We start from the raw sequence: 26,794 nt of genomic DNA, 5'->3' as shown, positions 1-26,794 counted from the left end.
AAGTACATGTTATTGCTTCCCCCCAACCCACTGAATCGGCCAACATACCAGAACAGGGACGATACGAAATAAATATTTTTTACAATATCAAAAAGAAGCTTTTATCCTAGAGATATATTACTAAATCTGTTATAACAAACTGTTGTTTCATAAAAAAAGCTACACCCGCCGCAGTCCTCCATATATATATATATATATTAGAGTCGTTAGTTAAATTATGCTAGCATTTCAGACATACTTTATAAATGTAGAAAAATAATCGAGACACGATATATCTAAAGTTTAGACCTTTTAACAAAATTTAGAATTTGAATAAAATATAATAATGATAATAATGCTAATAATAAAATAAAAGGTTATTTAAATTAGTGCTATAGTGCAGTTTTATTGTCCAATTAAAAATACACATTTGTTTTATTGGATAATTGACAGCATAGACAAAGTTACATATGTCTTAGCGTCGCTTGTCAACTCTGTAGGAATGTCTTCCTTTTTCTTGAGCTCCTAACTCCATCAAAGCAGCTCCTAATGACCAATCTATAAACAAAAATGTAATGGATTTACACACAGAAGATTAAGATAACATGTAAGTAATAGTTTGATTCTCAATATCTCTTTTATTTGTTTATTTTGTTTATTTGATTACAAAATGTCATTTCTTTAAAAATACTACAATTTTCAATTTTATATATTTTCAATTTGACTTAATATATATATATTAAGTTTGTCCATCGTGGTCCTATGATGACTACTTTTGTCATCCAGGGGGCTGAGGGCTTTGCACTGGGGTTTTATGCCTCCTCATGTGGCTGGTAAGACCTATATGAGACCGGAATGTTCGGCTGCACACTGGGCAGATTATTCAAGCTATATTTGTACGTGTAGACGTGTCAAAAATTCCATCTCATACCCAATAACATATAAAATAGTAACTCTATTAGTTTGTGAGGTGGCGCTCCTATGTTTATTTTTAAGCTGGTTGTATTTTTATAGGCTAGTGCTATGTTTAAAAAAAACATTTCCGCTGACAAGAAATCGTCTGCTGTTTGTAGTTATTCTTGTATAATTTGGAAAACATAACGATACTTGTTAGTCGAAGTGAAAATTAATTTCCTGTTTTTTCCCCTGGTCACTTTTTGCTACCTATTTGCAATGGTCAGATATTTATTTGTTGAATTATTAAATTGGACCTACAAACTGTTCTTTGTCCTTTGTTTACATTTTTAAATATAAATAACTTTGATTTTCTTTGGGATTACTTATATTTTTTAAATTATTTGTTTCTTATTTATGTGCGTTTTGATGTATAATGTTATGTAGTTTGTTTGTTTTTGCAATATTTAATTATATTTTATTTTAGTGTACGGTTAGGTACAACTTAGGTGATGTATTTGGACTAGTCGGTAAGAGCAGTGAAGTCCAACACTTCAATATGTTCTGACTGACTGGTTATAACCTGGTCAGTTACCACGCTGGACCTTTTTTATCTTGTCAAGGGGTCAGTAATACTAAGTATTGCTTACCTATTGATTTCCCGTGTATTTTGGATGTGACAATAATTTGATTGGTATCCATGGGGAATCCATACGTTTTGTTTAATAAGACGGGCATAAACATTCCAAGAAGACAGTTACTGGAGGCAAACTTTTTGTGTTTTGCATCTATCTCAGCGATATTCTGTACAAGAAATACAAATATTAAAAGGAGTCAAATATTTAGTCATCCCAAATCAGAGAAAAAATAATTACAAGAACACAATTAATTGTGATACACAAAGTTTGTGTCTATCCTAATTTGCACACTAGTATTATAAAAAAACAACGTGCCATATTTATACATAACAAGACCCAAAGCTATTTGAGATTTTGGAATAGGTCAGTGCTAAATATTTTATGTGGGCCCTGATATTTTGCATATGTTGCATATATGGAAATTCAGCGCTGGATAAATCCAACTTTCTTATTCACACTAGTATTATCATAAACGATTCCCTTTGTTTTATAAAATAAACAGTAGCATTGATAACTATAGTTACTTTGTTTATCCTTTTTTTTCTTCTATTTTTTTAAATTACAACTTTTTAATAGAGTTTGTTGGACTAGTCCGTTGGCTTTTTTCCTTATATATCTTTGCATTTTTCAGTTCTCTCTTTAAATTAAACTGACATTATTATGCTATAATTTTAAGTGTGCCTGATAGAGAAAAACATTTTGCACAAAAAATACGGGTAGTTGTGATCAAACCCGATAGAGGCTATAAAATGAAAAGACCTGAAACTAGCGCGTAAAACTACACATGTACAGTACTTTATTTGATGAGTATTTTACCCAAGATCTGGGTTGTTTTTTTAGGACTAGCTTATTTCAAGTACCCGGCATTTTCCAATACACAATTTCATACACAAAATAATTGTGGAAAAAATTGTAGTGATTTTAAACTTTAAATCATTACTTAAAAAGGTGTTACTGTAATCAATAATCGTCTAGAGTCTTAGACAGTCATTATTTTAGACTAGATTTAAGTAGAGTCTAGACCTAGATCTAGTAGGCCTATTACTATAAAAAAAAATAATCAGTCATTATAGACATCATTCGCAATTTTATTATTAGGTCTGGGCATTGAAAAGTAAATCTATTAATAAACTATAATAGATCTAAGTCTAAGTACTAACTTATTAAATAAGTCATTATAAGTAAAAGTATTATAATGACTATTGTATAGATCTAGACTGACTAGATTATAGATAGATCTATAGATAGATCTCTAGTCTAGTAGATTAAGTATAGAGTATAGTAAACGTATTACAGTATTATTAAATCTATGTCCTATGTATATCTAATAATCTAATAATGAAAAAACTTTAGTCTTTATTAATATCTAGACATTTTTCTAATAAAAACTAACTATAGGCATAGCATAGGCTAGACTCGGCAATCTAGTCTCAAGATAGAATCTATACTATTACTAGATCTATTCGATTTTTATATATAGATCTAGACTAGAATTAGATTATAGATCTAAATATACTAATGGAGAGATGATATGCGGTGTTAGCTAATAGCGTTGCACAAGAAACAAACCTGGATTTTCTAAACTCTAATACTTGGTATGTAATAGTAAAACAGCACCTACCTAAATAAATCGTAACTAGAAATGAAAAACCTATATTTATTGTAGTATATATAGGTATGTGCTTGTATTTTATATAGCCTTCGTAACTTCTTCTATAGAGAAATGACTTTTGTAATTTCTTTTACTGAAAATTGGGCTATTCGCGTCTGACACATATATAATTTTTATGTTCAGCAACAAACCCTATTGAAAGGTTTCTTAGCATATAAAGAGACATTTCATTCAGTAATCACAATAAGTAAAAAAAACACAAACTAACTTATCTTACTTCACAAACTATGTTTAATTTAATTTCATTTCATAAAGAAAGAGAGAGAGAGATAGAGTGTGTGTGTGGGGGAAATTCATATTTTGCATAATTACACACTGAATTGCCTTCTTAATGATGCCGGATTCAAACCTGTCCCCGCCATACCATGAAGTTTAGGAAAGTCGATAATACACTTCACATCGGAAGACACATCCAAAGCACGTACAATAAACAAACCAGCTCTTTGTGTACTTGTATAAATAAATAATTAAATATATACTGTATTGTTGTAAGTTTACTTCTACACTCAGCCATGTATAGAAACAAAAGATATATTGTAAGCAACATAAATTGTGTAATACAAACTTCATTGTGACTGTCTCTTGCTTATAGTGTAAAACAATGACCACTACAATATACGGTGGAATTTCAGAATTTTCTTTTAAGACAGAAACCAGTCAATCACAATAAACGTAACAAAATATTAAATCATGCTGAAAAGGAACTTCTACAACTGAACAAAATATATTAATAGATAGACATACATATAAATAGACAGACAGACTGATAGATAGATAGATAGATAGATAGATGGATAGATAGATATAGATAGATAGATAGATAGATAGATAGATAGATAGATAGATAGATAGATAGATAGATAGATAGATAGATAGATAGATAGATAGATAGATAAATAGATAGATAGATAGATATAGATAGATAGATAGATAGATAGATAGATAGATAGATAGATAGATAGATAGATAGATAGATAGATAGATAGATAGATAGATAAATAGATAGATAGATAGATATAGATAGATAGATAGATAGATAGATAGATAGACAGATAAATAGATAGATAGATAGATAGATAGATAGATAGATAGATAGATAGATAGATAGATAGATAGATAGATAGATAGATAGATAGATAGATAGATATAGATATAGATAGATAGATAGATAGATAGATAGATAGATAGATAGATAGATAGATAGATAGATAGATAGATAGATAGATAGATAGGTAGATAGATAGCTTGATTATATACCAGTAGAGGATATTACAAATGCGTGTATTAATTTTTTCGTATATATATTTTTTTTTCTGAAAACATAAAAAGGCGAATATAAAATATCTTATTGATGTCTACTACAAACCTTTTCGCAATTTCGTTTCGTGTTCTTTTTCAATAAATTCATGTCCAGTGTTTCATTGTCTGACATAAAGGCGTGAAATACTTTCGGTGCGATATCAAACGTTTGAGTTGCGTAGAACTTGATTTTTGGAATGCTCGGCTGAATTGCGTTTACTGTATCAATATACAAGTTGTGTTTATTTAATATATCAATAAAGAATCTCAGTTATTTCGTTCCATGTTACTTCATCCTGGATGATTTATCCCCGGTAACTTCATCCAGGTTAATTCATCCCCGATAACCTCATCTCGGTCAATTAACCCCCGGTCACTTCATCCCTTAATAATTGTACACTATGATATCCTACCTTTTCTGTCGCACTGTGACGTACATATTGTTATAAACCTGGTGGTGGCACAGATGGGGGTAGTGGTGTGAGTGTAGTCAGCCGACGCAAATCGCCCCAGGCCAGCGCTAGACGAGCGGTCAACCGTGACGAGTTACGACGGTCAGCCGAGACGAGTGTCAACACGGCGGTACGGGAAGGATCGACGGCGGTTCGGGAAGGATCGATGTCGTGAACAGAGCTCAGGAGCGTCACGAAAGTTGTAGTCATCTGACCACCTAGAAACGTCGAGCGGCGTTCTGTCCGGTTCTAGAAGGCCAGTAGGGACCCTATATAAAGAGCGTAGGTGTCGCAGTCAAAACGGTTCAGAAAGCGGGTTCACGACAGGAGTTCAGAACACGGTCGACTACAGCACAGTTCCACGGTGTGGTTCTGTACGGAGCATTACGACGGTTCAGTGCGGTGTACTGTCAAGTACAGTTGAGACGAACAGCGTCTTGATCTTGATCTGTGATCGAGTCCGACACAACGAGCTCAGTGAAGTTAGTCCTGAACTGTTGAACCCAGTGCAAGCCCAGAACGAGACGGAGAGGCCAGTGCAAGACGGTGTTATCGGAGAGATATTTGTTATCGCAGAGCTATTTGTACTGTTCTACGTGCTGCCAATTGTACAGTATTGGCTGTTATTTATGGACATTAAACCTTTACGTTATTTTGGAGCCCTGACTTGTCAAGTTCTTTAAGTTGGTGGTGTATGGTGCAGTTTGCAGAGCGCCTGGATAGTAAGATTCGTAACAATATGTATGCTAGAAATAGGATGAGAGTTCCATCGTCCTATTGTTTTGTTGTATAGACTAGGAAAGTAATTTGAAGGAATATGAATCAATTTAATATTCTCACCTATCGATGAAAGCTCGAAGACATCTCTAACAATTCATTGACATTTGATGATATATCATCAGCGGCGCGATCATAATTAATGAAGTGGTGAGGGATAAAACTAATGAAACTATACGTACAGGTCAAACATTAACAAGTATAATAAACATATTTATATATTTGTCGAAATGGGTATTATAGTCAAAGTATTTTAAAATAGCTTAGAAGAAGTATTTGATTTGGGAAGAAATGACCTGGAAAGAACTGACATGGGATAAATTCACCGTACAGCATAATTAAATAGTTGGTCTTAATTAAATACAGCTAAGCGGAATAATAATAATAAAGTTTATTGTCTTAAGGAAATTTGTCTTACAATTTGTGCATTCCATCATTTAATTGTATTTAAAAATATAGATTAGATAGATAGATAGATAGATAGATAGATAGATAGATAGATAGATAGATAGATAGATAGATAGATAGATAGATAGATAGATAGATAGATAGATAGATAGATAGATAGATAGATAGATAGATAGATAGATAGATAGATAGATAAATAGACACATATGGACTTTACAGATTTCATCCCAATGCACCTACAAGAAAGTCCTCTTTGATTACCTAATGTCTATTTTAATGAAATACAACTAGAAGACACTTGCCTACTGCACAGAAATGTGGGTCGCAATGGTCCTTTTTAGGTGCCAACGATGTCAGAAGACTCTCGCATGAAGAGAAATTGAAGTGACCCTTTAAAGTATTATGATTACCTGAGTCCAAAGTCACATTGATAATATCATCTGTTGAATTACATGTAATCGTATTTTGTTAATTGTGTAAAAGATTAGATACTGATATGTTTTAGTCCAATAATGGAATAAATACAACACTAGTATCTAAAACCAACGTAAAAATATAATTCAGAAATATTTTTAAAAATAGGAAAAAATGTGGTACGAATTCTAAAGGGCCCAATATCTGATATTGTGATAAAAGCATTATATTATGAACTCTTACTTACTTTATACACGATTTCTCTATTGTATTATCAGAAGTTTGGATTAATCAAACATACTAAAAACCACAATTTTAAATCAATTCGCTACCAAGATATTAACAAAATGTTTTAAAACACTTTCTTACCAGTCATTGCACAGGAGTCCTTTATTAGTTGGTCCTTACAGTTTTTGCACCGATCTTGAACGATTCGGATAGGCAGGCCTTCAGTTCCATACTGTAAATAACTTTGTGAATATACCTCGAATTTTCTACTTGCAAAGTACACCTGTACATTATATATATATATATATATAGAGAGAGAGAGAGTGAGAGAGAGAAATTAAGATACAAAGATATTCAAGATGTAGCCTATTGTCAGCAACATGAACTATATACTGAAACTTGATTTTGTCACTTTTAAGGTTTCTCTTCTATATTGTTAATCATAGTCCGCAACAATACCTAGGTGGAATTTCTCAATTTTCTTTGGAGACAAAAATCAACAATTGACAATAATTGTCACTAAATCTATAAAATCATTCAAATTTTAATACTTTTATAAATGAAAAATAAAATAAAAAATAAATAAATAAACGGACTAAATGCAACTATTTGAAAAATGGAACTATATGTACAAAGAAAAAGGAACAATTGTGTTGTAATTATATGTCTGTTTCTTTCCTTTTTCAGTACATTCTCCAATTTAGTAAAGTGGTCGCGATGTTTAATGCTGAAGAAAATTGACGAAAGTACCATTAAAACCAAAGGGTAATTTATATTGTTTGTATGTCCTATTTCCAATGTCATGGTCTTGCCAACTTCCGATTTGACATATCTGAAAAAATTTAACCAACATGCAGACAATTTCAAATCAACTTTTAGTTCAGTATTTTTTTTTTAGTAAACACCAGAGATATAAAGAAACGATTGCAAATTATGGGAAGTCCTCATTCAAACAAATTTAGGAAAGAAATATAGATATAATATTTTGTAGCGATGTCATGACAATAATTATTCATCTTCAATGTAGTAGATGTGAGAAAAGTGTACTAATTCTTAAAACGACTCTCTAGAAACTGTGTTACGCCTACATCAAACCCTTTCTTTGACATAGTCTCTTCTGGCGTAAAGGCGATCTGCGTTGATCTGCTACCCATTTCCAAAATACCAGCAAAACTTGAATGTGACCTGTTGAAACAAAATGTGTATTCATCTCTATCTATCTATCAATCTATCTATCTATCTATCTATCTGTATATATAGGCGGATCTTTTAAATAAGATGGCAAGATAAGATAACCAATGAGGAAGTGCTACGAAGAGCAGGGTGCCAGGCCATCCACTCTGTTATCAGCAACAGACGCCTTGTCTGGCTTGGCCACGTTCGCAGAATGCCACAGTAGGTCGACTTCTACAGGACATCCTGTATGGCCATGTAATAGAAGGCAGGAGAGCCGCTGGGCGCCCACTTTTGCGTTATACAGATGTATGCAAACGCGACATGAAGCTCTTCAAAATCGACACTGGCAACTGGGAAGAGGTGGCACTGGACAGATCCACATGGAGAGAGAGCATAAAGGAAGGGTCACAGATTGCAGATGTCATACACAACAGAAGCAGAAAGAAGGGTGAAATGCAACGGCGCCTGGTGATTATATATGCCCAACCTGCGATCGCAGCTGTGTATCAAGGATTGACTTCTTTAGTCACACAAGAAGTTATATGTATATGTCAGGGGCGGACTAGGAGTCAAAACCGGTCCGGGCATTTCTACATTTCTATACAATCCGGCCCACTAATTGTATGCCACGTGATGAGCGTCCAATCCTACCTGACCTCAAAATTGCAGTGTATATTTTAATAATGTATCGAAAGTAGTTAGTATATGAAATATGTATTACATGATTATGAAACTATCTGATAAGCGCTGATACTAAATGAATAAAGTATAACACTTGAAATGGGGAATCTCTTAATGTGAAAAGTTCTTGATACCATATGCATTGGCATTCACATTCAAGACATCTGAAGATCTCTGTCAAGCGTCGAGTCTGTGACCTATTTCGACCAGTTTATAAGCACGGTCAAACAAGTGCTATTCAGCGTAAACAAGTTAATTTTAGGTATCCATTCAAAGAAAGAGTTGAACGGAAATAATAGCACACGCCAGCTTCTAGAAGGTCTAAGCTACTAAAATAATTATCTGAGAAGTTTCATGGTACTGGAACGTACGATTTAAAAAAGTATAAATTAGAGGAAAATGAGTTAGTCGGGGTCCTCGCTTAGTCCTCGCATAGTAATAGTTTAGTAGAGTAATAAGTTTGTGATATTAGCGGGCCTATTAATTGAAGTTTCATTAATTAAAGTTTCATTAGTTGAAGTGAAATTAGTTGAAGTAATATTAGTTGAAGTAATATTAGTTGAATTGATATTAGTTGAAGTGATATGAGTTGAATAGTTATTAGTTAAAGTTACATTAATTGAAGTTACAGTAGTTGAAGTTATTATTAATGAAGTTTTGTATATCTTTAAGAAGTTATTTAAATAAGAAAGTTGCGGAAGTATTATTAAAGACGTTTTGAAGAAAGTACAGAGATCTTTCTACATTTCATTTTAATAAACAAGTTTGTTAATATTATCGTCACTATCTCCCATCAACGAACATATTTACTTTCACTCCTCGCCATTTTCTTAGACATATGAACTTCAATGTACAACTACAATTCTTCATCTTCCATTATTTGAACTGTCCATCTCACAAGGTCAACTCTTTATCTTCCATTATTTAAACTTTCCATCTCACAAGGTTAACTCTTTATCCTCCAGTATTTGAACTGTCCATCTCACAAGGTCAACTCTTTATCTTCCATTATTTGAACTGTCCATCTCACAAGGTCAACTCTTTATCTTCCATTATTTAAACTTTCCATCTCACAAGGTTAACTCTTTATCCTCCAGTATTTGAACTGTCCATCTCACAAGGTCAACTCTTTATCTTCCAGTATTTGAACTTTCTATCTCACAAGGTTAACTCTTTTTCCTCCAGTATTAGAACTGTCCATCTCACAAGGTCAACTCTTCATCTTCCAGTATTTGAACTGTCCATCTCACAGGGTCAACTCTTCATCCTCCAGTATTTAAACTGTCCATCTCACAAGGTCAACTCTTCATCCTCCAGTATTTGAACTGTCCATCTAGCAAGGTCAACTTTTCATTCTCCAGTATTTAAACTGTCCATCTCATACGGTCAACTCTTCATCCTCCAGTATTTGAAATGTTTATCACATGGAATGCTTGGCGGTTGAGTGGTTAAGCTCTTCCAAGCCTGGGGTCCTGGGTTCGAATCTCGGTAAAGCTAGGATTTTGAATTTTGAGATTTTTAGGGCTCCCCTGGGTCCACCCAACTTTAACGGTTACCTGACTTTAGTTGAGAAAGTAAAGACTGTTGGTGATTTTGCTGACCACATGACACCCTGCTCGTTAGCCATTGGCAAAGAAAAAGATGATCTTAACATCATCTGCCCTATAGATCGCAAGGTATGAAAGAGAACTTTACTCTCATATACTTCTTTCTCAAAAACTTAGAAATCTAGTTTGATTGCATCTTAAAGCTGGCTACACACATACACAACAGAACATATCCATTTGTTTTTTAATATCTTTACGTTCAGTAAATCAAATGCTGTCAAGATAATCTCATATTTTAGAAAAGCTTCTTTGTATTTTGACTTAAGTCAATAACTTTGTCGTCTTGGCATTAGTGTTTCTTAAGGCGTTAAGCCTGTTCATTCGTAAATGCTGTCATCATAAAGCTGGTGAATGACAACTATCTAAATTAGACTAAATAGAGGCCAGACGTAGATCTAGATTTATATCTATTAAACAATTTGAAAAAAATTCACATCTATAAAGTATTAAGATATAGCATATCTTCTTACTGCTTAGGGGTGCAGATTTATTTATTATGTAAACATTAAGAAGTGAATCTGATGCTAAAAGTAGACAATTACCCAGTAGTAAAGTAAGTAAAGTTCCGTTTCAGATCTTGTGGTCTATAGGGCAGATGATGAAAAATTAATCTCTTTCTGTGCCCTACGTTTTACTAGGATGTAATGTGGTCAGCACAACGACCAACCGTTTTTCCCCAACTAATGTGAGGTACCCATTAGAGCTAGGTGGACTCAGAGGCGCCCAAATATCCCGAAATTAAAAAAAAAAGTTCTTAGGTGATCAGTTGACGTTACTCCACTTATTCCAGAAGAGTTAGAAGAGGATTATCAATGACTATTTTCTTTTATATAAAAACTAACTCCAAATGATTTACAAATTGTATTACTTTAAACTTTCAACAAGATTATGGCTTGAATATTTATGGTCCATTGGTGAATTCGATGGGGGCCGCCTCTGATTTTGTGTGATAATATAAACTCTTTTAATAAAAAAAATTTTTACAGCATTCCAGCAATAGTTATTACTTATTTTCTGCTCTTTCTTTTTCCTTCTTTTTTAGATTCTTTTGCATTTTGATTCCAATCAACACATTTCAACACTATTCATGATAATAATTTTGATGTGTGAAGGACTTTGTAGCGGGCAAACTAAATAAAAAAAAAGAATTCGTATGAAACTGGACATGGCCTCTATAGGACTTGGAACGTTGCTTTATGGATGCACACTAACGTCGATCTCTATAAGAAATAATGTTTTAATTTTCTTGTTTATCGTTTAGTGACGTCTACTAGAGGCACTATAGACGGATGAAGAAGGATATTTAGGATAATGCTTTAGATTAGTATTAGACTTGAAAAATGTTAAAAGTAATTACTGGCATTCATGCGGACCTTTCGATGGCCGTACCGGCCCACTTGGATACTGGCCCACCGGCATTTGCCCGAATGCCCGTATAGCCAGTCCGCCCTTGATATATATATATATATATATATAAGTGTGTGTGTGTGTGTGTGTGTGTGTTTGTGTGTTTTAACATTATATTAATTGTGTAATCCCAAATTAAAATATTCAATAATTCTTTTAATAAATAATTTTAATAATAATTAATAATAATAATTTTAATAATTTTAATCATATATTTTCTCAAATTTATCTCGAGAAAATTAGAAAAATAACTAAGTTGTACTTATTGCTACCAACTTGTTAGAGTGAAAGTTTCCAAGTAAGTAATTGAGAGCGACCCATGCGTATACACCTTCATCTCGTCCAGGTAGAATCTTCACGTTGGAACTATTGTAATGAAATGGATTGATTGAGTCTTCCAGAACTCTGTTGATATTCTCTATCAGTTTGTCTTTGTCTGGCACAAGTCTCATGCCTACACAAAATGAATATTTAAATTTGGTCAGTCAAAATAAGTAATTAGTAAAATAAAATTATGTCTAAATGAATGTGTATTTAGAGACTTGCTTATGTATCCTGAATTGTATTTGTGTGTTGTCTGTTTGATAGAATTTCACGTTTTTGAAACGTCAGTTTTGAAATATTATACTCAGTTAGTTTTGGTTTAAACAAAATTCTCTTGCGGGACATTATGTATATGACTTGATAACACACTGAAGAAACTTGTGTCTTCTCTTCTAACTTCTTTAGTAAAGTTCTTTTAATTATACAAATAAGTATCTTCTCAATTGAAATACAACTTGACTTACATATGTGCATAAAATTTCTATATCTACAACTATAACTAATATAACTAAATGAAACAACTTTGTGATACAAATTCAATTAATGTAATGTTACGTATTTCTGAATCTTCTGGCTAAATGTATTAGTAGGCACACAAATAAAAACACTGCAAAGAACTTGACGACTAAACTTTCAGTTTCATATAACTTTAATGACTATTAACTCTAACAATTCGTTACTGTAACATGTAGCGTAGAAGACTTTACAATATCTGTCAGTTTACAGTTAGCTATACTTCGTTGCAATTCATCTCTTCACTTCGTTGTAATTCATCTCTTCTCAACTTGCATCGAGCCGTATTCCACAGAACAGACCAACGACACACTTCCCAGTGTCGCTCCAGGTCTCCCAAAGCTGAACCAAGTCGTACTCAAGTCTACCGAATCAGAGCCGCACACGTCTTACATCGACTGTATCGACTGTAACGGCTCAAGTCCACTGTAGTTCGCAGTATAGACTTTAACGATAGTAGTCGACTCCAGTTAACTCTACCCTAGTTAACTTGCATCGAGTCGTACACATTTCTCTTCCACAGAGCCGCACACGTCTTACATAGTCTGTATCGACTGTAACGGCTCACTCACGACTCCATACGACTGACTTTCACATTAACTTTCTGGCTTATATAGAGTCCCTAATCGCATCTCCAAAGTTGCACAAACACTCCTAGTATCCTCTGGAATAACATGTCAGGAAACGTCACATCCTGTCTTTATTTATACATGTAGATTCCAGAAAACACTCGCTGCAGTGTCATCAAGTCGGGGTCACACGTAGTGACCTTTATCTGTCACTGTTCATTAGTAACTGCCCCCCTACTTAGATCTGTTCGTCCCCTGGAACAACACGTGTGGACACGTCACATCCTGTCTTTGTACATGTAGATTCCAGGGAACACTAGCTGCTGTGTCATCTCGCCGAGGTCATACGTTGACCTCTACCTATCACTGTTTATTTGTAACAGTAATTTCAACTACTGAACCCGCAAACGTTTTAAGCATAAGACCGTGACTATAATATATATATATATATATATATATATATATATATATATATATCTTAAGAGTGCTAAATCAGATCTACATCCCTACAGATCAATGCTGAAAGATTATTTAAAATCGCTTGTGTGACATATTGTACATATCAGGTAGATGTCATGCCGTAATGTGTGATATATCTCTTTATCAATAATAGGCTATTAGTTTGTAACCAATTTGTCATTAAAATAACAGCAATGCCTTGTCCTGCGGTTAGCGTGCTAAACGGATTATCTCGACGGCCCCAGGTTATGTGTCTGTTTGTTTTACATGTTTCGGGTGTTCCTTCAGTCCAGATAATCTACTTCCTAGTCCAAACCTCACGCAGGAGGGGGGTGGGAGTAGGCAGGGTTTGAACCAGGGACCATCGATAAATCCGAACAACAGTCTAGCGAGCAAACATCAAGACCACGCAGTGTTCATGCCATCCTCCGTCGTTAAGCGAGAAGTTAATTATTATCAACATTTTTACAACGGCAAAAGAATCTTTGAAGCATTATTACTTTTGACCATTAAAATTAAATTACGTCTTGAATATTTCTTGCGAATAATCGAATTCAACAGAGTTCCGACTCCGATGGGGGCGACCTCTATCTGTAATCTTGTTCAGTATTTTATTACGTCATGTCTTTGCACTTTAAAATTTTTTGTTGACCGCCTTAAATACAAAGGGAAGTTGTTTTGTTTTTTTAAACTGATTCTTAAGTTGTTTATAATGGTTAGGTTAATATTACCAGCTGTTCCCATCAAGTACAAAGATGTTGATTTCATTTGTTCCTCTGGCACTATTTTTTTAGCCTCTTCTATTATGTTCTTGAGATAAATCTTTAAGGCTGTTTCATTGTTATGGAAACTGCTGATCCCTGGAGGAAAGGTTTTCGTAAAGTTCAGCTCAACGTCTGAAACGTGGGAGTGTTTGTTTTTGACACAACTGTAGCAAAAAAAAATATGCATGTGTTGTATAGGAGACAGAGAAAAACAAACGAAACAAACAGAAAACAAACTAACATAATAGGAGACAAAACGAAGCGAAACTTATTGTCTTACGATGAATAAAACAACGTTAACGACGCTTTATTGATGTTGACTGTTGCCAACTTTAGGACAAGTATTGTATTGTATTAAATAACCTTTTTATTGCTAGCTAGTGGCCAGTCTGTTTTTTTACAAAGTGTATATCAGCTCACTCTGTCTGGTCAATAGTCTGTACATGTTATTTCTCTCTACACCCGATCAAGGTGAAAATTGCAAAATTCAATTATTTTATTAACTATTGGTAACTAATTCTTTTGTTTGGTATCTCTAGCAAGGGAAAAATTGTATTTGACTGATGTGGTGGTATAAGTAGAGTCAGCCCACTTTAAAGTGGTTGTACCATAACTTGTAGAACTATTGGTGCGTGTATATGTGTAATAGTGTGTGTTTTTTTCTTGTAAAATAAATAAAACTTAGCAACAACCACTAACATTGAAGTAAAACAAAATCAGATACAACGAAAAATCTTAATAAAAAATGAAAAGAAATGTCCAATCCACTACTAAATTCCTACTTTCCTAATATTAACAAACAGAATATAAAGTTGATTTTTTTTTGGGGGGGGGGGGGGGGTAGCACATTAAAATTTTTAACTTAGGTCACAATTATCTAGAAAGTTGGAAGAAATGGGTCATTCTTAATTTTACTGGGTCACATAGATAGATATATATTAATATATTTGTTTTTCAGGACACACTGGATACCGTAGTAACTTGTAAGGGAAGAACTGTATTACGCTCTGTTTAGCTTCGCTAATAGTGTTGATAGATTTGTTTATTAGAGTGCAAGTTTGTAGGTATTTACTTAAATTCAATGAATAAATGAAATGGTACATCTAGACTCTATATGAAAACATGTACTATATAATAGAGTAGTTATTGACTTACGATTTGAAGTGGAAGATGCAGTAAGCTTTATAGTCATATAAAAATCTTGTTTTTTTTTAAACAACTATGAGATTTTTTAAGGGATTTAAAAACCAAATATGCAGGGCGCAACTGGGTTTGCATAGTTATTTAAAACTTATCCTTAAGTATACTATATAATACACATTCACATACAAAGAAATGAATTTCCTAAAGAAATGATTTACTTACGTATACACCCTGAGCTTTGAGCTTGAGCCGCCAGCATCCACTATAACAACATAATTGGATTTGGTATGACTGCTGGCTATGTTGAACAAAGCCATTGTCACAAGAATAAGTGCGAACATTGTAGTTAGCTTTGTGTACATCTGAGGAAGACAAAAAATATTGTTTAAAATATTAGAACCTTGTTGTTTGTGTACTTCTTGCCGAACATTTTAAATATATACGATATCAGAATACAAGTAGATTGGTGTTAAGAAAAAAAATTACTTGCACCTTTGCGAGAGATCTCCAACTGTGACATTCAGAGGCCATCTCCTGCCAACTACTTAATAAAGTCTTAACCAAAATAAAAAATGAATCAGCTAAACTATTCCCTAGACAAATGACCAGAACAGTTTGGTTTCTGGAGGCAAAAAATTATGTACCAAACACATTATTAAGCTTTACATTATCATACAACTATCCATTAGTATTGATGGAGACACATTCTAGAGGCTGATATTTTTTTTCGGAATGCCATCGAAGCTCACCGACAGTAGATTAAACAGTTGTATGATAGCTAGTTATATTAACTGTCTTTCTTTTATATTAAGGTTTTTACTTTCAGAACTTGCGTTCTACAGGGCATATAATGTAAAGGACATCTGTTTCTGTGGCCCACGGTAAACGAGAGTGTCTTATGTACAGCACACGTTTAACCGCAATTACATTTCTCAAACTAATGTCAAGTACCCATTAGATTTCGACTCAGAAGTGCCCTAAACATCCCGAAATTAAAATCCCAGTCTTAATCAGGATTTGAAGACGGGTCCCCCGATTCGGAAGACAAGCTATAAACAATGAATATAATAATTTTTGGTAGAGGAACTATAACTGCAACTGTAATAGAAACACACTCCAATATCCTGTGGTTTTTCTGAACCATTTCCACCCAATTCTGACATAACACACTTTCTTAGCTGTTCACTCATCCATGTACAATAAAGGCCAACCGTTCTTTCCATGCACATTCACACACAATACACTACTAGCCACTCAAAACGCACTTACTATCACAACGATATTTACAGCTTACTATCTTCGTTAAATATTATCAAAATGCTTGCCCTGCTGCGCAATCACGGGAAATACTGTATTCATCATTAATCTTCGGACTCGAAGACAAGCCTTATTATTATTATTATCAAAATTGTTGTTAAGCGGTCTCAAGGGCTGTTCAATCGTTGACTGTTTGTGTTTGTGTTTGTTGAAAGTAAAAGATAAATTGAGAGCTTCCTTTATAACTCTAACGGGTTAACAATGGGTTTTATCCAAAATAGTTAAATACAGTTATGAATGAGATATTGACATACTTTACATGTACACTTAATATTTATCCCAATTTTATTTTGAATCAAACAAGTTATACATTGTGATTCCTGTGCCTCTGAAACTATAAAGCTAAAGACGAAACTGAAATGTATTGATATATTTACATTACTGGTTCTTGCAATAATGTTATTATTAGCTAAGCATATTTAAATCTCATGTATTTAAACATAAAACCGTATATAAAACAGCTAAAACATTACACAATGTGATACTTTTTTTCTTCTTTTCTTATCGTAAGAGCTGAATCAAAAACCTTTGGAACTCTAGGCCCATATAAGCTGTACTATATACGCCTGTCTGAAAATCAGTGTTTTTTTTTTGTTTGGTTTGTTTTTGCAGGAGAGATAAAGGCTGATGCTAATTTGTTACACTCATATTACTGAGTATTTGTATCCCGAAATACCTAGTTAGAGACAAGTTTGAATGTCGAGCACACTGGAAACATTTCCTCATATTCCTTGTCTATACAACCTTTGCCGTGCAAGTGTTTGCCACTAAAAGGTCCCTTCAGAAAATGTGCCTGGGTAGTTGTAATGTTTGTTAGCGTTCTTTTCTTTACCGCACAGTGCAAAAAATCGGTACTACACAAAGGTAGTACTGTTTTTCTCATTTATCGTATCTTATCTTAGAAAACACAGACGTTACTATAAAAACCAAAAAAAAAGTGTGTCCGTAGAATTTCTCTATTAACCTGACGACAGTTTGTATCTAAGTGACACGTGTAGGCTGAGAAGCATTGCTCGGGCACCATCTGTTACAAGGTGCAATGATTCTCAAAATGTGGAGCTACTTCCTTTGTAAAAATCGTTCTTTTAAGAAAAATCTCATTTTAATTATAACTAAGTGCGTCTGAACAAAATGTTTGTCCCAGACAATTAATTTGAGATTGTTTTGTTTATATTAAGTGAATAAAAGAAGAAATTAGACTTAGTCTGATTTTGTTGTTGCTGTTCTATGGATTGGTTTAATTAAAATTTTGTTAATTAAAAACTGAAGTTCTATTGTTCTTCCTGAAAGAGGTCACTTTGACCAAAGAGAAGCAGAGTAAGAAGGAAGACAGTCCCAAAGTCATTACTTGTTTTAAAAATGTATAATACGTCCACCAAGTTTTAAAACAAAAGGTTATTTACGATTTATAATTTGACATAGGACTGCTCACATAGTGTTACCAACATAGTTCTATCTTTTTTGATCCTACATAAGTGGAGGCTTCGACACGTATAATCATTGCAAACGTTGATGTCCTACAAAAGCGACTGTCTCTCCCAATTCAGCATTCGACTTTCACACTCTTGTTCAATTGACTTTGAACTTCACTCCTCTAACGGGCAACAATGCTTAATAATTACCAGAAGAAAGAAATAATTATCGAACACCAGAATGCTGGAAAACATCTCCCAGACCCGTTATAAGTTTTAGCTTAATTACCTACATTTATTTTTTTATTAGCACTGCGTTGGTATTTCTTTATATATGTGTGTTATGTCGAGTAATCATATTTTGTTTTGCTGGCCGAATGGAGTAGAATTTAAGGTCTCAACCGTCGTCATGTTTTAATACATTGATGACTAGACAATTTCTTTGGGGGTTTTTTAATTTAAAAATGTTGAGTATAAGTTCATGTTCTTGTATGTTAAATTCAACACTGCATACTATACCAAAAAAATAGCTTTTAAATTTCGGTAACAATTAAAAGGATGAAGAAAGAAAACTTAAAAAAAAAAGAAGATACTTGTTAAAAAGTTAAATCTCAGATGTGTACTAGAGTTTTCAGTCACACATGGCTCGGCTAATGCTTCTCATCCTTACTGCGGTGATTTGGTTGAAACGGTCGTTAGAGGAGACCATTAAGTCAAAAACACGATAAGATAAGATAATTGTTATTGATCCAATCAAATGGCAATTCAGTTTGACTACAATTGACAACCTCAGCGTAACAACTGTACAAAAACAATAATGATGAAAAAAATCGAACAACATTCACACACGAAACACATACACATTTACAACCAGCGCTTTATGAATTTGAATTATGTGTACTTCTCGATGACGACAGCTAATTTTGTAACACTCTGACAGACAGTGGAAAAAAGGAGTTTTTAAATCTTTCTTTTTTAGTCCTAATGGAAAAGAGACGACCATTTCGTTCAGATCTTATGTAACAGTGGTTTAATGGGTGCAGGTTGTCTTTAAGGATAGTGAGTGTTATGGAAAGGCATCTTTTGTAAAAAAAGCTCTTCAACAGATGGTAGCTGTATTCAAATGATATACGATGCTTTTTTAATTAGCCTATCTAGTCTAAGTCTTTGTGCCAGTGAAGTATTACCATACCAGTAGGTGATGGCAAAGTTAATTAGATAAAGATAAAATGTGATACATAATAAAGCAAAAATGAGCACCGTCGCGAAATCTAATGACCAAGTGCATGCTGGTATGGTAATACTTCACTGGCACAAAGACTTAGACTAGATAGGCTAATTAAAAAAGCATCGTATATCATTTGAATACAATGAAATTTCAATTTTTGTAATTTACAGATAAATAGAAAAGCTTTATGCATGACTTGATAGAACATATAGAGACATGAGTAACCATACACATTTTATGAGTGTAGCCTTTTGGGTTGCTATGGAAATGGCGGCCATCTTGAAAATAAACAATGTTTACAAAATTCTTAAAATATTCTAAAGTACTCAAATTTTTTTTAATTTTTTGATTGCACCTGATAGATATTTGAATCCCATAGGTAACTGGCTAATTTTGTTTTGAAAATTATTACTGGTTTAATTTTTATGAATTTTTAAAATTTTTATTTTTTCCGACCCCATTTTTCATCTGAGGTCACATCATTATTTTTATTTTTTAATGAAATTTATTATACATATTGAAAATTTTTGCAGCCTATTACCTATGATATACTATCAATAAACTACATGTGAAAAATTATTAGTCTAACTTATACAGAACTAAAGATTTTGAGATTCTTGTGGACAACATGCACCTAAAAATACATTTTGAGAAAAACGCATTTAAAGTTTTTAAAATGATATAAAATATTTATTGTAACCATAAAAATGAAAAAAAGGGAATATTTACATAAAACAACAAAATAGATAATAAAAAAAACAAAAAAACTATTCATTAAAATGGCCTGATTGATAGGTTGGACCTTCTAGAACCTCTGCCCGGTGCTCATGCTCAATTCTTCGTTTTTTCAAGTTTTTTCTCCTGGACACTAATGCGATTGATTTTCTTTTTCTAACAAGCTGTAGTTTGACATTTTGCTTTTTCTCACTAGAAGAAATGTTCTTTAGTGTCCAGGGAATGCCTAATATGTCAAAAACTGATCTGATGCCAACAGGTCCATTATTGAAGGCTAAATCAGCAAGGTATGTCGCAGCCCTTACCGTTTTTAATGTTGCGAATTCTGTTTTGGGGCATCTTTGCCAAATGAGGGAATGAAAAGATTCATTGGCGTTTTGTGTTCCCATTCTAGAACATCTTTTTAACAGATCTGTGTCTGTTAGTCTTTTCATTATAGGAAATAACAGTTTACCTATTTCTGATGTGATGGTCTGGTTGTGTTTTTTATATGGCTGTTTTAGTGCCTCTGATCTCTTAAAGTGACACCAAGATGTAGCGCCATCAGGACACAACCTGTGGTTATGATCTAGGTCTGAGCTCATCATATGAAAAAATGAGCCCATAACAGCCAGCTTCATTTTTTGAATGTCGGGAGCATTTTGGCGCAGAGCTTTGGAATAGTAATTTGTAATTTTTTCAATTTTTGGCTTTGTAAGCCTATAATTTAGTTCTTTTTTGTTAGACATTTTTAAATTGTTCAAAGCATTAAACATTCTTTTTGAGATGTGGTTAATGCAGTCCTCTTTTAAGATTTCTACATCATATCCTGAGTTGGTAATGGCAGATGAATGCGATTTACTATCGCCATCACACAGCATCGTGCCATAAACAAGTTTTCTGGATGCCACAGAGCGCGAAAAGATTTTGGATGCTGCTGCGGCCTCCATTGCATTTGCTGAGCCACTGAAGTTTGATGCACATAGTTAATTTGTTGTCAAAGCAATGTGGACAGCACAACAAGGAGACCATTGTGGTCAATTGCATTGAATTCATCATGACGTATATGAAATCTTCAGGCAGCCTCTTATTGGTGTTATCAGCGTTAGTAACTGCAGTTAGGGATATTTTTCGCTCAGCTGCACTTGCAGGCTGTGTTGTTGCTGCTTCAGATCCAGCTGTATCCAAAACAGAGCTGCAAACAAATAAAAAATAAATTAGAGGGTCTTTAAAAAAAAATTCAATAGTATGAAAGTACACGTCACATCTATCACAACATGAAGATTATTTTAAATTTTATAATGCATTTTAGAAATCATATATTGTATTAATCATAAAAAGTAAAGAATGTATAGAGACATGTTACATGTAATGTAGATCTATATATGACAATATGTACTAGATCTAAAAAAAAACAACTAAGACCAAGACTTGAGTTGAAGTTGAAGTCCTACAATACTGTTCAATACATCATCATACATGATAATCTAATCTCTAGAGATTATCTAGTTCTAATGTGATCTATGCTCCTAATATAGACTAGATCTATAAAAGGATAGATCTCTATGTTTGCAATCATTTTCATGATATTTATTTAATGTCTATAGAATCTAGATTCTAGATCTAGATGTGATTCATTGGATAAACACGTTGTCGAACTCAAAGAGCCAAGGTTTCATTATTTTATGTGTCAGCACACGCTTGTCTAGTAAATAAAAAAAAAGCAAACTCTAGATCTAGACTTACCTTTGTAATTGTGCATTTGTCTTTGAAGCATGTCGTCCTCTAGGCTTACAGTAACGTTTTTTCTTTCCAAACATATAACCTTTTGTTGGCATTTCTGAGTTTCAATAATGAATCGATTGTTGATGTGAAGTTTACAGAAGAAGGACCGGTTCACGTCATGTGCGCATGCGTGCATACTTGTTGTTACGGAAGCTTTTTCAGTGCGCATGCGTGTATGTACAGTAACCAGAGAAGCTTTGATGGTGCGCATGCGTAAATATGGCTTTGTGGGTGTGTATATGAGGATATAGGGAAAAAAAAGAGGTAGTGACGTATTTTGAAAGTTTATTGCAGTACTATTTATTTATAGAATGAGAAACCATGCACATAATCGGAACTAGAAAAGTAGACCTTTGTATCGATACCATCTGTTAGGGATGAGAGCGTACATTAGCTTATCAACTATAGCTTACAAAATGTTGATTTTTCACCAAAACATCAAAATTTTGCTTATATATCTACATTTAAAATACAAAATTGATGTATAAAACGTATTTTTTTTAGTATTCTGATAGGGAATTCGTATTCTAGACATTTTAAACTATTAAAATCAATTAATTTTAAAATATCGATATTTTTGACCTAAATCTATGTTTTCTCACTGTGCATCCCCCTTATGGAAAGGCATCTTTCGTAAAAAAAGCTCTTCAAGAGATGGTAGCTGTATTCAAATGATATACGATGCTTTTTTAATTAGCCTATCTAGTCTAAGTCTTTGTGCCAGTGAAGTATTACCATACCAGTAGGTGATGGCAAAGTTAATTAGATAAAGATAAAATGTGATACATAATAAAGCAAAAATGAGCACCGTCGCGAAATCTAATGACCAAGTGCATGGTATTGGCGGGGATGGAAGAAAGCCACAACAAACATGTCACTATCCACACACCATTCCTCATGGTGCTGTTTTGTTTTTGGCAGACACTTGCACGGCTGATGTGGTACAGAGAAGAAACATAAGGGAGTTTCCTCGGTGTGCTCGATCTTTGACATCGCTTTCATTTCCAGCGTCCTCGGATACGAGCTTTAAATAATAGGGATGCAATAATGTTTACAGCCAATCGTTTGTGCAGACAGACCGATGGAATCAAAAGTCAACTTAACTTTTGTGACAATTACAAATTTAAAAAATAAAAAAAATAATAAATAACATAAATAAAAATGAAACATATAAATCTTTCATGTGTAATTTCTCATTGATAGATAACGCTGAACTTATATTAAAAGTATTTTTAGATTTTCGAAACTTTTGACGAGACTAAGCAATATTATTAATTAAAAGATATTAATTTCCTTTTTCAATTACATCAAGAATACGACAGACATAATATATTATCTTACATTATAACGAGCTGTTAAAATGTGTCTAGTTTAATTATTCATTAAGTTATCTACATAAATATTTTTGTTTTTATTTCAAATTAGCTGATATCAATAAGTTACCTTTTAAATTGAACTCAACACATTGACATCTACACTTAAGTAAATGAAACATATCAATACAATTCCAATGTTTTAGTCTAAGAATGTATGGGACTAATCCCTAAAAGCACAAGAAGTATAGGAGCAAATGAAGCGCTCTGGCGGTCTCTGCCTGTGATTAAGGCTACATTAACCTGGTCAAGCTGTTATATCACTATGCATGTCTACACATTGCATGTTGCCTATTAGTTTGCTAAGTTGAAGCCGAAATTTATCTTACGACTTTCATGTTCCCAGTTTGTTGTCCACTGTTCAGGACATGGACAACTGCGGGGTGTTAAATAATGTAGGATGTGAGCCTTCAAGGCACTCTCTTGCATTGATATTATGTTCAAGAGATTATGTGATATTTAAAATGGAAACTGTCAGGACTGAGTTCTGGTCAGCCTGGGTCTCCTTTTAACTGTAGAGGAGAAGGGGGGCAATTCAGGTTGTTGACTTCAAAACTGTTTTTGTTTTGGATTGTTTTACTTAGTGAGATGTTTTAGTTGAATAGAATCTAACTCATAAGGCAGTGTGGTCGAAGTGTAGACTCTAATTAAATTATTTTTCTGTTTTATCACTATTCAGTCTATGGAATATTAAGCTGTTATATTTTTTAGTTGATACTGGATATTTCAATTGCCTGAACTGATTCTGTATTATAGTACAGAGTATGTAATAAACATGTCATATGTCTGTGAATTGGCATTCTGAATCTGTATTTTGTCGTTGTATGTGTCGTTACGGTATTGCCCAGGACTTGGGTCCATTTAGTAATCAGCATTGGAGTACACATACGTATGTTAGAGAGGAAAGAGTCGGACAGAAACAAAAGTACACGTACTTACCATTAGCCTCAAGAAGTAGTTGAGTGCAAAGAGCAGTCGAATTCGCTCTGCCTAGGACAATTAGTTTGGTAAGTCTTGTTGGTATGGTCAAATAAATAAAAGAACTCGTTCGGCTGATGTCACGTTGTTGTTTGAATAGAAGTAATTAAGATTTTGTTAATTAAAACTGTTTTTTACGGATTGGTGTCATGACGCACAAGAGGAGGCGTACGTGGGCACTCCAAAATACGACACGTGTTTATAATTTCTTCGTCTACAATAGATAGGCAGTCAACATGTAAGGCCTCGTCAGTCAGTCAACATGTAAGGCCTCGTCAGTCAGTCAACATGTAAGGCCTCGTCAGTCAGTCAACATGTAAGGCCTCGTCAGTCAGTCAACATGTAAGGCCTCGTCAGTCAGTCAACATGTAAGGCCTCGTCAGTCAGTCAACATGTAAGGCCTCGTCAGTCAGTCAACAAGTAAGGCCTCGTCAGTCAGTCAACATGTAAGGCCTCGTCAGTCAGTCAACATGTAAGGCCTCGTCAGTCAGTCAACATGTAAGGCCTCGTCAGTCAGTCAACATGTAAGGCCTCGTCAGTCAGTCAACATGTAAGGCCTCGTCAGTCAGTCAACATGTAAGGCCTCGTCAGTCAGTCAACATGTAAGGCCTCGTCAGTCAGTCAACATGTAAGGCCTCGTCAGTCAGTCAACATGTAAGGCCTCGTCAGTCAGTCAACATGTAAGGCCTCGTCAGTCAGTCAACATGTAAGGCCTCGTCAGTCAGTCAACATGTAAGGCCTCGTCAGTCAGTCAACATGTAAGGCCTCGTCAGTCAGTCAACATGTAAGGCCTCGTCAGTCAGTCAACATGTAAGGCCTCGTCAGTCAGTCAACATGTAAGGCCTCGTCAGTCAGTCAACATGTAAGGCCTCGTCAGTCAGTCAACATGTAAGGCCTCGTCAGTCAGTCAACATGTAAGGCCTCGTCAGTCTGTCAACATGTAAGGCCTCGTTACATAACAAGCTGAACAAGAACTTGAAAACAAGAATTATTGATTTTTTTAAAGATTTTTAAAAATGATTATTAAGCTGATGTACGCTAGTTTCAGAATTTGTTGGCATCATGAATTATTGTACTATGGCAAGCAAAAAGGGTTATATAAAACAAACTTAGTAAATATTGAACCTGCGTATGAATACAATGAACGTTTTCGTTCTCATTGCAAGGAACTTCTCCGTAGAAAAAAATCTCGATGTTTGATTTATCATCTGACATTACAATACAGCAAGTAAAATAAGATAAAGAGGAAGACAATAAAATAACATTCAGTAATATTCTCGTTATGTACTAAAATTAAAAAGTCTTATTATTTTATGTAGAAATGTCCACTGTATGTACCAGAAAAGATATTTAACAATTCCGAAATCATGTTTGTTTTTGATCTCCTTAAAAACTTTGAAACCAACTCTAGAATGATTCTAGAAAATAAAGTGTTATGCCATTAGATTATTTCAAATTAGTAATACACACCAGCTACGCCAGATGATTTGTTGACAGGCTTTTTATTGTTCATTATGGCTCGAATATTCCTCTTTTTTTTAACTTCCAATAAACGAGTCAAATTTTTTTTTCAAATCATTAGTAAGATATGTACGATATGATATTAGTAACCGCTGACATTTCTTTACAATATCAGTGTCAGACCTAAAGGAAAATAAATGCATTCACTAAAATGTTCCATCAAATTCCACTTCCTGTAGCCCACACATGTTTGGCACATATTTATTTGTTTTTATTAATTGTAATTGTTTATTTAACCCCATTAGAATGTCTCCACACTACTTACACACAACATCCATTATAGCAGGTAAACTATAAAACATATTATATAAAGAATACCATCTCCGAAAACACGTTTAATTAACCAGCAGGTCTGAGAATAATCTTTCACATTCCCTCTTCTGTAATTTCTAAATTCTAAATATATGTCTATATGGAAATAAAGCCAGTCTTATGCACACATGGGAAATCATTAAAATCTTTGATTTCGCAAAAACAAAATCCTTTATATCTTGAATGACGAACACAACACTACTCTAGCCGAGATTCTAACTTAATAGGAAGCAAGTGGTTACCCCATTACCCCTCCGTAAGTGGCATTTCATCCACATTGCATCCATGGCGCTAGGGGGTTCAATGAACCCTGGCCCAAGACCATTAGGGGCTCACATCCTGTGAAATAACAACAGTAACGCTCATGGGGGTTGTCTTCCCATCGCTTTCTCTAACTGTGTCTTTCTTCTTGAACTATTCATTGAAGGAAGGTCTTCGCTAGCCCCAAAGACCTTGTAATATTGTCATAGAGTTTTAGTTTGCATTTTTTTTAAAATTATCATACCTTTGTGGGGTCAACAACCGTTGGAGTAACCCCATCTGTAATCGCTTCATTTGTGATGCGGTCGTGAGGCCAAAAGAGAGTGTGTGTGTGTGTGTGTAAATATGTAATATAATTAATAATGCATTTTCTTATTATCACATGATTTGTACATCTTCTGAAGAAAAACAATTTGTATCTAGTATTAAATAATGTTGTTCTTCAACGATCGTTGACCACTCATTTACCTTTCGTGTATTAAGTAACTT

General features: G+C 34.0%; 2 protein-coding genes across 3 annotated transcripts; both read right to left on the bottom strand.

The window, feature by feature from the left end:
* Positions 1-365: 365 nt before the first annotated feature.
* On the bottom strand, positions 366-24,311 carry LOC106078384 (uncharacterized). Of its 2 annotated transcripts, XM_056004559.1 has the most exons (11): positions 17,640-17,647; positions 15,897-15,959; positions 15,627-15,766; positions 14,229-14,425; positions 11,909-12,086; positions 7,850-7,946; positions 6,903-7,044; positions 6,422-6,559; positions 4,550-4,701; positions 1,524-1,677; positions 366-537 (listed from the first exon to the last, which is right to left on the bottom strand). In XM_056004559.1, the coding sequence occupies exons 2-11, from the start codon at positions 15,933-15,935 to the stop codon at positions 455-457; spliced, it is 1,320 nt and encodes a 439-aa protein (XP_055860534.1). In that variant the 5' UTR covers positions 15,936-15,959; positions 17,640-17,647; the 3' UTR covers positions 366-454. The 2 variants fall into 2 exon arrangements, with proteins under 2 accessions (XP_055860534.1, XP_055860535.1); XM_056004560.1 differs by lacking the exons at positions 15,897-15,959; positions 17,640-17,647 and adding an exon at positions 24,173-24,311.
* LOC129921777 (uncharacterized) lies at positions 20,109-22,471 on the bottom strand. The gene is made up of 2 exons (XM_056004562.1): positions 21,822-22,471; positions 20,109-21,270 (listed from the first exon to the last, which is right to left on the bottom strand). The coding sequence occupies exons 1-2, from the start codon at positions 21,911-21,913 to the stop codon at positions 20,946-20,948; spliced, it is 417 nt and encodes a 138-aa protein (XP_055860537.1). The 5' UTR covers positions 21,914-22,471; the 3' UTR covers positions 20,109-20,945.
* Positions 24,312-26,794: the final 2,483 nt, after the last annotated feature.

The sequence above is a fragment of the Biomphalaria glabrata genome, chromosome 11 (genome assembly GCF_947242115.1).
Source record: "Biomphalaria glabrata chromosome 11, xgBioGlab47.1, whole genome shotgun sequence".
In the NCBI taxonomy this organism is placed as follows: Eukaryota; Metazoa; Mollusca; class Gastropoda; family Planorbidae; genus Biomphalaria; species Biomphalaria glabrata.
Note: the sequence above shows the minus strand (reverse complement) of the source record. Positions and strands in the feature narration are given on the sequence as shown.

Bases quoted from the DNA above. Each gene is read 5' to 3' on its own strand.
- LOC129921777 (XM_056004562.1), bottom strand. From the start codon at position 21,913: ATGCCAACAAAAGGTTATATGTTTGGAAAGAAAAAACGTTACTGTAAG. The intron at 21,271-21,821 runs GTAAGTCTAGAT...ATTTGTTTGCAG, and splicing joins ACAAATGCACAATTACAAAG to CTCTGTTTTGGATACAGCTG.
- LOC106078384 (XM_056004559.1), bottom strand. From the start codon at position 15,935: ATGGCCTCTGAATGTCACAGTTGGAGATCTCTCGCAAAG. The intron at 15,767-15,896 runs GTGCAAGTAATT...TGTCTTCCTCAG, and splicing joins GTTGGAGATCTCTCGCAAAG to ATGTACACAAAGCTAACTAC. The intron at 1,678-4,549 runs GTTTGTAGTAGA...TTTCTTGTACAG, and splicing joins CGAAACGAAATTGCGAAAAG to AATATCGCTGAGATAGATGC.